We start from the raw sequence: 13360 nt of genomic DNA, 5'->3' as shown, positions 1-13360 counted from the left end.
AGAAAAATATGTAAAGGGCACTACAGTGTATTAGCACAAACAATTATGCTATCATCAATAAAAAGAACAGGTGATTTTCTGGAGTGCTAACCTACTTAATTTACTCTAACAATGCAGATTTTGTATAAAAACTGTCCAGAAAACACAAGTTATGCAAAGATGAATAAAAGATAACTCTAGCCTAGAGTTATCAACAATCATCTAATCTAGAATTACAACGTGGAGTCCAGACTAGTATTTTTCAACCTTATTAAATATCATAGCACACTTGAACCTATAGTTAAACTTCCACGGCACACTTAAATTATATTGATCAAAAACAGAATTAACGACTTGGGGGACCAGGGAGAGAATTAAAGACTCGGTGCCTGTAGTTCAACTGGCTATGGCGCAAGCCACATACACCAGAGCTGGTGGGTTTGAATCCAGCCCAGGCCTGCCAAAAACAATGACAACTACAACCAAAATTTAGCCATGTGTTGTGCCGGGTGCCTGTAGTCCCAGCTACTTGGGAGTCTGAGGCAAGAGAATCGCTTAAGCTCAGGAGTTGGAGGTTGCTGTGAGCTGGGATGCACTCTACTCAGGATGACAGCCTGAGGCTGTGCCTCAAAAAAAAAAAAAAATAAAATAAAAACAACAACAACCCACACACAAAAAAAACAATTAAAAAAAGAATAAGTTTACTTGTTTTGAACTTCTGAAAATAATTTAATTTATATTTAACAATTTTCGAGGCACACCTAAGACCTTCTCAAGGGTACACCAGTGTGCCATGGTGTTTATTATTTTTTTTTGAGACAGAACAATGCCTGGCTATTTTTTTTGGTTGTTGTTGCAGGTGTCATTGTTATTTAGCTGGCCCAGGCTGGTTTGAACCTGCCAGCCTGGGTGTATGTGGCCAGTGAGTGCCCTACCCACTGAGCTATAGGTGCTGCCACCACAGGATTTTTAGAAACAGAGTCTTATTCTGTTGACGAGTAGAGGACTATGGCATCATAGCTCAGAGCAACCTCAAACTTCTGGGTTCCAGCAATCCTCTAGACTTAGCCTCTCCCAAGTAGCTGGGACTACAGGTACCTGCCACCACACCCAGTCAGTTTTTCCATTTTTAGTAGAGACAGGGTCTCACTCTTGCTCAGGCTGGTCTCAAACAATCTACCCGCCTCTGCCTTCCAAAGATCTAGGAACATAGGCATAAGCCACCAAGCCTAGGCAGTTCTTCAAAGGCTTTTAGATAAGGCTAGTTTCAGAGACCAGTAGAGATACTTTTCATTTCATAGAAAAACCAAATTGATCTGTAATGGAATTTATAGAAATAAATAAAAACCAAAGCAAAATAGATAACCATCACCTGACAGCTCTTTGAGAAGACCAAACAATTGCCAAAAGACTCGAACAGAACCTCTGGAAAGTACCTGAGGTGCTGGACAATAGGCTCCCATTCCCCCAGTGTTGGGGCCACCATCTCCCTCCAATAATCGCTTATGGTCCTGCGCTGGGGGCATGGCAGCCACAGTCTTCCCATCAGTGAAACACAGACACTGTAGAGAATACACAATAGTCTTACTTGTTACGTGATAAAAGTAAAAAAAGGGTAATTTACTAAAGCAAATTATACACAACTCTGTGGACAAATTTTTTTGGAAAGAAAAAAAAGAATCGAAACATCAAATAACCCCAAGCTATATACTTCAAAAAGTATAAGATATTATATACTCAATTTCTGAAAAATTCATAATTTTTAAGGTAGGTTAGGAAAAAACCAAGCTCTTCTTGAACTAATACATTTCAAACTTTCCCCCATTTTAAGCATCAGGGCATTAAAATCTGACTTAAGGTGACTTTATTCTACAAGTCATTGCCTAATAAACTGTTTGAAAGAAAAATTATGAATGCTCAAATCAATCCAGAATTTTCATAATATGTGATTAAGTCCAACGCCTCTGGTGATGAATAAAAGTCAACAGCATTTTTTTTATTTCCCCAATACTGAATGTATACAGATTCCTTTGTAATTGTTGGCCTTATGTTCTTAGACAAAGCAAACAGAATAAATCAACATACAAATCAAAATAAAAGCTTTTTATAAAAGCCGAAAAAATGAGTATACATACAGATACTTCTTCTCCTTCGAGAAGTTCTTCAATGACAATTGTTTCTCCAGCTGTTCCAAAAGCTTTCTCCTAATTGTAGATTAAAAAAAAATAGGCTTGGTAAGTTTTCTATTTAATTAGTTGAATTTTCTCATTGTCGACCATTTGTATTATGAACTAGTATGTGAGTACTGTCATTTCTCTTTCCCTTTCTGAAAAACTCAAGGAAATATGTATTTGTTTATGACAACTGTCTTAAAGCATGACTGTGGAAGTAATTTCTAGCAACCTCCAACTCCTGGGCTTAGGCAATTCCCTTGCCTCAGCCTCCTGAGTAGCTTGGACTATAGGTGCCTGCCACAACGCCCAGCTATTTATTTTTGTTGTTGTTGTCATTTTTTTTTTTTTTTGAGACAGAGTCTTACCCTGTCGCCCCAGGTGTGCCATGGTATCACAGATCATAGCAACCTCTAACTCTTGGGCTTAAGCAATTCTCTTGCCTCAGCCTCTGGAGTAGCTGGGACTACAGGTGCTTGCCACAACACCCAGCTATTTTTGTTGTAGTTGCCACTACTGTTTTAGCTGGCTGGGGCTGGGTTTGAACCTGCTGTCGGTATATGGGGCCAGTGCCCTAACCACTGAACCACAGGCACTGCTCTGTTGTCATTTTTGTTTAGTAGGCTGAGGCTCGGTTCAAACCCGCCAGCCCTGGTGTATGTGGCCGGTGCCCTAAGCACTGTGCTGTGGGCACCAAGCCAGTCAAAGTAATTTCTATGAGGGTAGAAACCCCACAACCACCAAGATAGATCAAAAAAACATATACTAATTCATTGCTTTACTTCTTTTAGATACGGGATACATGGGACAAATACTTTTATCCTCAGATATGGTTAGAGAATTTATTTATATGCTCCTTAGTCTAAGGATTTTCTACCTTTCTGTAGCAAACAATGAAGGATGTCAGAAGAATAGCATCATGGTTTAGTCATCAGTGTAGATCTGTAATAACCATTTTACAGAGATGGATTTTAATATATGATATTATAGGGCTGGGCACGGGGCTCATGCCTATAATCCTAGCACTTTGAGAGCTCAAGGTGGATAGATTGCTTGAGGTCACACGTTCGAGACCAGCCTGAGCAAAAAGTGAGCTCCTCCCGCCCAACCCCTATCTCTACTAAAAATGGAAAAACTGAGGCAGGAGAATCACCTGAGCCCCAGCGTTGGAGGTTGCTGTAAGCTATGCTGCCACCCAGAACAGCTTGAGATTCTCTCTAAAAAAAAAAAAGATATTATGAAAAATAACTTACCGGTGCATTTGCAAAATAGGTTTGCCTCTTCTTTTTTTTTTTGAGACAGAGCCTCAAGCTGTCCCCCTGGGTAGAGTGCCATGGCATCACGCTCATAGCAACCTCCAACTCCTGGGCTCAAGTGGGTCTCCTGCCTCAGCCTCCCAAGTAGCTGGGAACACAGGCGCCCGCCACAACGCCCGGCCATTTTTTTTTTGGTTGCAGCCATCATTGTTCTTTGGCAGGCCCGGGCTGGGGATTCGAACCCACCACCTTAGGTGTATGTGGCTGGCGCCTTAGCTGCTTGAGCCACAGGCGCCGAGCCAGGTTTGCCTCTTCTTGAGGAATACTTTTGTTAATATTTTTGTTTCGTAGGCCCAGGCTGGATTCAAACCTGCCAGCTCTGGTGTATATGGCTAGCACCTTAGCTGCTTGAGCTATAGCTATAGTCTACTTTTGTTAACTTAAAAGAGCCATTTATCCAGTGTAAATAAAAAGCTTCACTTTTTCAGAAGAATCCACCTACCTGCATGATCTCCTGTACAGCTTTGCAGGCCTCTTCTTTGTTCTTTGCAACAATCACCCCTTTCCCAGCTGCAAGACCACTGGCCTTCACAACTAAAGCAGGGAAGTTTGCACTGTAAAGACAGAGAAATCTTCAATGTCTCATAAATCCTTAACAACTCAAAATCTTAAAATTTGGGATTTTGTAATAGTATGTTATTGTAGCAACTAAAAAAACAAAAAACCATATTACTTATCATTCCAACACCATTTTGATTTCTTTCCTGCCCAAATTTTCCCCTATGTATTCCTTTATAGTTGTAATCATATAGTATGTACAATTTCCTTTTCACTTATCATAAGATCACATAGGCAAAATCTTTGGAATAAACAGATGTACAGAGCAGATATGAAATAATCTTTAAGATATAAAGTGGTGAGTTGTACTATCAATAAAACAGATGTTGTTGTAAAAGTCCAATACAAGCACAGAGACAGACCATTTCTGGAAGTACATATAAGAAATCATGACTCGGTGCCCATAGCTTAGTGAGTAAGATGCCGGCCACAAAAACCAAGGCCGGTGGGTTTGAGCCCAGCCTGAGCCTGCTAAACAAGGACGACTGCAACCAAAGACTAGACAGGCATTTTGGTGGGCACCTGTAGTACTAGCTCCTTGGGAGGCTAAGGTAAGAGAATCGCTTAAGCCCAAGAGTTTGAGGTTGCTATGAGTTGTGACACCATGGCAATCTACTGAGGATGACATAGTGAGAATCTGTCTCAAAGAAAAAAAAAACATGCAGTGATACTAGGGATCTGGAAGGAGACTTACCCAAAGTAAGTAACAAAACTGTTACTTCAAAAAGCTATCTGACTACTAAGAAATAATAATGTTCTGTGCCTAAGAAACCCTGTAGGATAAAGAATGAAATGGATCCAACTAGCAGGAAAGAGTGTCAAGGAAAAGGTCAAAGCCATTGGCTGGGTGCTGTGGCTCACACCCATATAATCCTAACACTCTGGGAGGCTGAGGAGGGTAGGCTGCCTGAGCTCAAGGGTTCGAGACCAGCCTGAGTCAGAGCAAGACCCTGCTCTAAAATACTGGTAGTAGCCGAGCATTGTGGCAGGTGCCTTCAGTCCCAGCTCCTTAGGAGGCTGAGGCAAGAGGATCACTTGAGTCTAGGAGTTTCAGGTTGCTGTGAGCTATGATGCCACAGTACTCCACTGAGGGTGATAAAGTGAGGCTCTGTCTCAAAAAAAAAAAAAAACCCATCATTCATTAACTGCTTCATGTTTTCCATATAATAGACAATAAAGGATTTTAAGATTTAGAATTAGACTAGTGGTGACAGATAACCACATGATGATTCCTCACTCTAATTACTTTTGACAAAAATCAGTATTATGTTGTAATGTGCAACTGTGTTTGCCAATTTCTCTGTGAAAAGAGAGCACAACTGTTCTACCAAGTGTATTTCTTCCCTAGAAACTATTCAGTAATAAATATTTATTTGCTTTTTTTGAGACAAGAGTCTCAAGCTGTAACCCTGGGGAGAGTAACAGGGTATCCTAGCTCACAGCAGCCTCCAACTCTGGAGCTCAAGTAGTATTCTTGCCTCAGTATTTCTATTTTTAGTAGAGACGGGGTCTTGCCTTTGTTCATGCTTGTCTCAAACTTGGGAGCTCAAGCAATCTACCTACCTCAGCCTCCCCAGAGTGCTAGGATTACAGGCATGAGCCACCTCACCTGGCCATGTTTAGTAATAAATATTAAACAATTTATCCATTGCAAGGACACAAGATCATATAACCTAAATGTACACTGAAATATCACTTTATTTTGGTACTGGGAAAACATAGACTATTTATTGAGAATAAAAAAAAATTTTTCCCCTATAATTATCTTACTATAACCTTTGAACCTAAAATTATGTTTTCAAAATAAAACTGATCTGGACATTTTAATCTCATGTTGAAAACAACAGCCCTTCATAGGCGGATTTTCACTTACTTCATAATGAAGCTGCAGGCCTCTTCAGGTTTGGTGAAAGCTTTCCATTGTGCAGTTGGGATTCCATGTCGGTCCATAAACTCTTTGGCAAACCTTTTACTGGACTCTAACTGAGCTGCTTCTGCTGTGGGGCCAAAGCATCGCACTCCTGCAGATGCCAGATTCCCAACAATTCCTATTGATGCAAACAGTAGCCTCAGGTGAATCAAGGTCTCGTTGGAGGATTTTCAGATTTAAAGCAAATCAGCATTAGACTATATCTACATTTACACCAGGCAGATAACTGCTCGCAGAGGATAGTAAGTTTTTAACATTATCTACTGTATTAAAAAAATACTACTCATGTTATTTAAATTTAAATCTGGTATACCTGAATATACGAACTGTTGAACAGACAACACCATAGAGCAGAATAAATACGTATAAATTGTTTCCCATGGTTGCTAATTTCATCTCTAACTCATCACACAACTGATATTGGGGGAGAAAAAACCTAGAATCCCTAAATTTCAACAAGGTAAAAGCTCTTTGCTCAATATAATATATTGTTGCAAGGCCTTATTTGTAAAATGAATTGAATTGGGATGATCCCTAAACTCCTTCTGGCACGGAATATACTGTTAACAATAAAAAGAAATGAACCTTACCGGTAGCCAGAGGTGCTTCTGGCCCAACAACTACAAATTCAATTTTCTCATCTTTGCAGAACTGAGCAAGGGCAGTATGGTCATTGATTGAGATGGCTGTGAAGAGAAAAACAATCCCCAAGTACACTACATTTACAACAACATTATATTTAATTAAATGTTTTGCTTTTATTTTAGTATTCCTATTAACTGTCGATTTTCTTTTATTGGTACAGATAATAGTTTCATTATATGAAATTCAGAGTAAAGTGTATTTGGCTAACCAACAAAGCTTAGTTCTTTGCTATCACTATAGCCAGTCAGAGGAAAATATGAGTAAGCTCCCCAAAGGACCAGAAAGTACCTTCTCAATAATGGTGTTCATGTCACCAGTGTTACCTATATAACAAACCAAAAGCACAACAAAGATACATTCAGAAACCAGTCTCTTAATGTCATTCATTCAAAATTTATTGAAAACCTACTCTGTGCTCAGTGTAGTCCTAGGAACTAGCATTGAGATGTTAATACAAACAGGGCTCCTACATTTAGGACGCTTATAATCCACCCTGGGAATGTTGGATAATAAATATACAAACAAAAGATAGCAAATATGAAAAAAATAAGCAAACTTCATAGGACATGAATTGAGAGGCTATTTCTGGTTGAGCTGGTAAGGGCCTTTTTGAGGTAGAGCTGTTTAAGAACTGAACAGTGACTTCATTCATTCATTCATTTATTTGAGACAGTCTCACTTAGTCACCTTGGGTTGAGTGCTATGGAGTCATAGCTCACAGCAACCTCAAACTCTTGGGCTCAAGTGATCTTGTCTCAGCCTCCTGAGTAGTTGGGACTACTGGTGCCCGCCACAATGCCTGGCTGGTTTTTCTATTTTTTTAGTAGAGACAAGGTCTCACTCTTGCTCAGGCAATCCACCGGCCTTAGCCTCTCAGAGTGCTAGGATTACAGGACTGAGCCACCTTACCTACAAGATGTGATATTTGTCATGTACAGGAGTGCCTCCTTATCCTCAGGCGAAATGTTTCAAAATTCCCACTGGATGCCCTGAATCCACAAGATAGTACTAAACCCTATATATGTTATGTTTTTCCCTATATAAGCATACCTGTGATAATGTTTAATCAATAAATTAGGAATAGTAAGAGATTAATAGAACAGTTATAACTGTATGTCAGTATCACTACTCTTGTGCTTATAAACTACAAGAAGGGTTAATTAAACATAAGCAATGATATACCATGACAGTTAATTTGGTAACAGAGAGGACTACTAAGTGACTAATGGGTGGATAGCCTATACAGTATGGATACACTGGACAAAGGAATGATTTGTGTCCTAGGTGGGATGGTATGAGTTTTATCATGAAACTCAGATGGTATGCAATTTAAAACTTATGAGTTATTTCTGGAACTTTCCATTTAAATATTTTTAGACTACAGTTGGCTGTTAGTAACTGAAATCATGTATAGGAGGGTATTATTGTATATGGTTTATGTCCAGAAAGGGTAGTAAAGTTGCTTCAAATGGTACTTAAGAGATTTTTATGGCCTTACCTTCATGACCTCAGTTAGTATGCATCAGTTGTTCAATAAACAGATACAGTATCACATCTCTAAAGCTAAAGATTCCAAGACAACAGGTATTTTCTAATTTGTCCCTTTCTTATTATTTTTGGCCTTGCAACATACATCTATCTCCTCCCGGTTTTAGACTTGTTAGGTGTATGTTTTTCCATAAATATTATGTGCCACGTAGGGAATTAAGCACTGTGTACACGAGACCCAAGAGTTCCTTGCCCTCACAAACCTTACATTCTAGAGCTTATATTCTAGTGCGGGAGAGGAAGATGGGAGATAGACAACAGAAAAATAAAAATTAAATACAGATGGTAAAACATGATGGTAGGTTGAGCGCCTGTGGCTCAAGTGGCTAAGGCGCCAGCGTTGCCATAAGGGTCTCACGGAAAAGCGATGTCCTGAAGAATAAGCACGCTTATTGAAATTGTGTTTTAAATAAAGGTGACCATCTGCTCGCTCAGGCAAAGTGTAGAGCTTTATTTGCTGTTGGTTTGTATAGGCAATCTTGTGCATGCGCACTATACAGCAATGACCTCATTAATCCATTTATTACAATCCCTCTGCACATGTGCATTGGCCATCAATGACTTCATTAATCCATTTAAACATCTTATGACCACCGCCCTGTAAGTATCTCCTCCCTGGCAATCTGATAATCCACCCAACATACACCTTTAAGCATAACCCTTTCAACATAACACGGTTTAACATAACTTAATGAAGAACTTGTTGTCAGTTACTTTCTTTGATCTTATCTGATGAAGCCTAAGACTACAGGGGAAAGAGATGATTTGAATGTCTATTCTACTAACCATGCCATTTGGAAGCAGTTACTTTGAATCTTTAAGCAAAGCATAGAGAAACTTCTTGGGCATACAGGGAATTTGTGTGCAAACCTCTGCTCCCATGTAGCCCTTAAGTTGGGGGGGGGGCGTTGCTGGAAAAGGGGTTTTCCTTTTATAAGGAATTCTTAGGCCGGACTTCTCAAAAGCCTTTCATGAGCCCAGATTTCATCTGTGCCATTAGATACCTGTATGACATTACCATTCCCAGAAGAACTGACACATACTAACTGAGGTCATGCAGGTAAGGCAGCAAGCGAACTTCGTCACTTACCACAGATCAGGAAAGGTTACTGATGGGTATCTGGCCAGTTTTCCAAAGGGCTTTTTTCATAGGCCTTATAAAGTCAACCTTAATTCCTTAACACAGTCTGGAAATGCTATTCCAGCCAAAGCCTCGGTCATATTAGGTCCACAACTAACCTGGCCACATAGGATTCTGCCTCAGTTTCTTAGAAGTATGCCTGCACAAAGTCTTTTCACTGCTCTCCCTCAAATGGCTTTTTTGGCCAGAGGCGTATAGGTGTTTCGCCTATACACCAGCCATATACACCTGAGTTGGCAGGTTTGAATCCAGCCTGGGCCTGCCAAATAACAATGATGGCTGCAACCAAAAAATAGCTGGGCGTTGTAGCGGGCACCTGTAGTCTCAGCTACTTGGGAGGCAGAGACAGGAGAATTGCATGAGCCCAGGAGTGGGAGGTTGCTGTCAGCTGTGATGCCACAGCACTCTACCCAGGGTGACAGCTTGAGGCTCTGTCTCAAACAAACAAACAAACAAACAAACAAAAGAAAAAAACCCATGATGGTAAAGAAATGAAATGGTGGTTGGACACTTGCTGTAGTCAGAAACTTTAGGAAAGACCTCATTGCAGAAGTGAAATGTAAGTTCCAATATGTAGAGTTGGGAGCAAATCATAAGAGGGAATGAACAAAACAAAGTTTAAGGCAGCTATCCAGGAAATTGGCAGGACATCACATAGAAAATACATTGAAAAGAGAAAATAGGATATAAAAGATAAGGCTAGCAAAGCAGGCAGAAGACAGATTGCACACAGGACTTTGTGAGGCACAATAAGGAGTTTAAAATTTACTCTACACACTGTGGGAAGCCACTAAAGAATTTAATATAGTGTATGAAATGATCATTTTTTTCATTTTAACCACCTAAAGTTATAGGGTTAAAGTCTATTATGGAGTTAGAATTGTCAGACTTACACTTGCTGGTTCTGTTCAACTTTTCACTTCCAAAAATACGTACCAACATGTTTTCAACTGCATTAGACACTCACTGCTTTTTCAGTGGATGTATTTCACAAGATTTAAAAAAATAAGGAAATATCACATTCTCAATAATAAGGTATCTTAAATGTATAATATAGGCAAGTACTCTAATTACCACATAAATTTTAAGGTTAAGGAAAGCATTCATACTGAATATTAGTCTATCATTATAATTATAAAAGAGAGATATCATTGATGGTTTATCACTAACATGTTAATAACTGTTACTCCTTACTTTAAAACATGATTACCAGTATTTGAAGTCTTTCCAGAGCAGGCAGTGCCTGCATTTCCTGGGGCAACCAACACTTCTTTGACATGATGAGACTGTGCAAGCTTCCAGGCCAGTGTATGTTCCCTTCCGCCACTACCAATTATAAGTACTCTGGCTGTCATTGCTATCTGTAAAGCAGAAATTCAAAAGGGGGGGGGGACCTGCAGAAAGAAAACCACAGTTTAGAATGTGCATACTTTAGAAATCATGAATTCTAAATATGATTTAAGTAATCATTTGGACTCATACAAACAACATTTTCATCCAGCAATTCATTTTTGAAAAATCAGGAAATCATAATTTCAGCAATATATGACTATAATCCTAAGTGTTAGAGAGGTGTTTTAAAAAAAAGGCTGACTATCCTAGAAAGTTAGCTTAAGGAGTGAAATGGGTGGCGCCTGTGGCTCAAGGGCAGGGCGCCGGCTCCATATGCCAGAGGTGGTGGGTTCAAGCCCAGCCCTGGCCAAAAACTGCAAGCAAAAAAAAAAAAAAAAAAAAGGAGTGAAATGGTTTTATCTGATTAAATAATGTTCCATGAATAATCTCCTTTCTTCGGGCTTCAGCTTTAGAAGTTATAATCATAAACTTTAGTTGAGAAAAAATGAAATTCTGATGCTTTATAAATTGAGACCCTCAATTTAAAATATCTGGTTTTAAACCCTGGGCTCTTATAGATAAAAGACTTTAAAGTCATCATATATTGAAATAAATACTGAAGACTGAGGTAAATAACCTTTATCTATAATGGGCCAGACCATGAATATTTTTAGCTTTTGAAGGCTATATGGTCTCTATTGAAACTACTCAACTCTGGCCAGGTGTGGTAGCTCATGCCTCCTAGCCTCTGGGAGGCCAATGTAGAAGTATCACTTGATATCAGGAGTTTGAAGCCAGCTTGAGCAATAGCGAGACATTCCCTCTACTAAAAATAGAAAAATTAGCTAGCTGATCATGGTGGCACCCTCCTATAATCTCAGCTACTTGGTAGGCTCAGACAGGACTGCTTGAGCCCAGGAGTTTGAGGTTGCTATGAGCTAGGCTGAGGCCATGGCACTCTAGCCTGGGTAACAGATTCTATTTTTTTTTTTTTTTTTTTTTTGAGACAGAGCCTCAAGCTGTCCCCCTGGGCAGAGTGCCGTGGCATTACAGCTCACAGCAACCTCCAACTCCTGGGCTCAAGCGAGTCTCCTGCCTCTGCCTCCGCCTCCCAAGTAGCTGGGACCACAGGCGCCCGCCACAACGCCCGGCCATTTTTTTTTTTTGGTTGCAGCCGTCATTGTTGTTTGGCGGGTCCGGGCTGGGGATTCGAACCCGCCACCTTAGGTGTACGTGGCTGGCGCCTTAGCCGGTTGAGCTATAGGCGCCGAGCCGGTAACAGATTCTATCTCAAAACAAATAAACCCACCTACTTAACTCTGCCATTGAAGCCAATGAAAACAATAGTAGATAATACATACACGGATGAATCTGTCAATATAAAAAACGTCTGAATTGACATAAACAGACAGTGAGCCAGAGATCACTGTTTGAGTATCAGTGCTTAAAGCAATAGGAAGCCATCATAGGTTTGTAACAAGTAAGCATGACTATTTCAATAAAACTTTTATGTATGAATGCTCTAATTTAATTTGAATTACCTATAATTCTCATGTGTCATAAAAACACTATTTCTTCCTTTTTTTTTTTAAAGCTATTCTTACTTAGTGGACACGTGGCAGAAAAATTTGGCATGTGGGCCACAGTTTGCTAACTCCTGATTTAAATAGTGCAGTATGTTGGAAAATTGATAGAGAAGGCAAAAATCAAACTTTAACATATAAGAATTAATTGAAATGACATTTATAAATAACAGTATTTCTAGCACTCAGCAATAGTAAATTGTAACTGGTTATACGTTATTGCTTTTACCTAAATTGAGATTTAAGGGATAGAAGTAGGTTCTTAAGTCAGTAATTACTTTAATAGAAAAAAGAAAAGAATGATTTACTAATTTTCAAAATACATTTACTGACGTGTGAAAGCAAACTGGTAATAGAAAAAAGAAAACTGAAATTAATAATTTCCTGTGAGGTGCTAGCATTACGTATTCATAGAAAAATTAAAGCTGATAAGGTAAAAAACATTTTCTGAGCCCTTACCGTGTGCCAGGTGCTATTTTAAAATGCTTTTCATGAACTACTAAAGCAACCTTTACAATAATTCTGAGTAGTAATAGTAATAACTATTACTATCAACTTCATGCATAAGAAATAGGAGGCCTCTTACATTAAATAACTTGCAAGAGGTCACCTAGCTAAGAGTCGGTGGAACTTGGACTCCAGCAATGACATCTGATGCAGTTTCTTGTCTTTTTTTGTTGTTGTTTGTTTTGAGACAGAGTCTTATTTTGTCGCCCCGGGTAAAGTGCTGTTAAGTCACAGCTCACAGCAATCTCAAACTCTTGGGCTTAAGCCATTCTCTCGCCTCAGCCTCCCAAGCAGCTGGGACTACAGGCGCCCGCCACAACGCCCGGCTTGATGTAGTTTCTTTTAACAATTGAGAAGATCATTAGTAACAGGAAGGGGGGAAAAAACAACTTGTTAAATTACAGTCTAAAAGAAAAACTACTTTAGTTTAACGGATAACACATTTTACTTGAAATGTATTATTATTATTATTATTATTATTTTTTTGAGACAGAGCCTCAAGGTGTCCCCCTGGGTAGAGTGCCATGGCATTACAGCTCACAGTAACCTCCAACTCCTGGGCTCAAGAGAGTCTCTTGCCTCCGCCTCCCAAGTAGCTGGGACCACAGGCGCCCGCCACAACGCCCGGCTATTTTTTGGTTGCAGCCGTC

The 13360-nt window shown here is 39.6% G+C and overlaps 1 protein-coding gene across 2 annotated transcripts in view; it reads right to left on the bottom strand.

The window, feature by feature from the left end:
- GART (phosphoribosylglycinamide formyltransferase, phosphoribosylglycinamide synthetase, phosphoribosylaminoimidazole synthetase) overlaps nt 1–13360 on the bottom strand; it is a 37708-nt gene that overhangs the window by 23502 nt on the left and 846 nt on the right. Inside the window, exons 2-7 of one of the 2 annotated variants that reach the window (XM_012809692.2) lie at nt 10499–10682; nt 6545–6640; nt 5898–6072; nt 3909–4020; nt 2115–2183; nt 1416–1541 (exon numbers count right to left, since the gene is read on the bottom strand). In XM_012809692.2, coding sequence (XP_012665146.1) covers nt 1416–1541; nt 2115–2183; nt 3909–4020; nt 5898–6072; nt 6545–6640; nt 10499–10643 — 723 coding nt within the window. In that variant the 5' untranslated portion in view covers nt 10644–10682. Of the gene's footprint in view, nt 1–1415; nt 1542–2114; nt 2184–3908; nt 4021–5897; nt 6073–6544; nt 6641–10482; nt 10683–13360 lie in introns of those variants that run through there. The other variant, XM_012809693.2, reaches the window with a different exon arrangement.

The sequence above is a fragment of the Otolemur garnettii genome, unplaced genomic scaffold (genome assembly GCF_000181295.1).
Source record: "Otolemur garnettii isolate 467f Iridium unplaced genomic scaffold, OtoGar3 scaffold00111, whole genome shotgun sequence".
In the NCBI taxonomy this organism is placed as follows: domain Eukaryota; kingdom Metazoa; phylum Chordata; class Mammalia; order Primates; family Galagidae; genus Otolemur; species Otolemur garnettii.
Note: the sequence above shows the minus strand (reverse complement) of the source record. Positions and strands in the feature narration are given on the sequence as shown.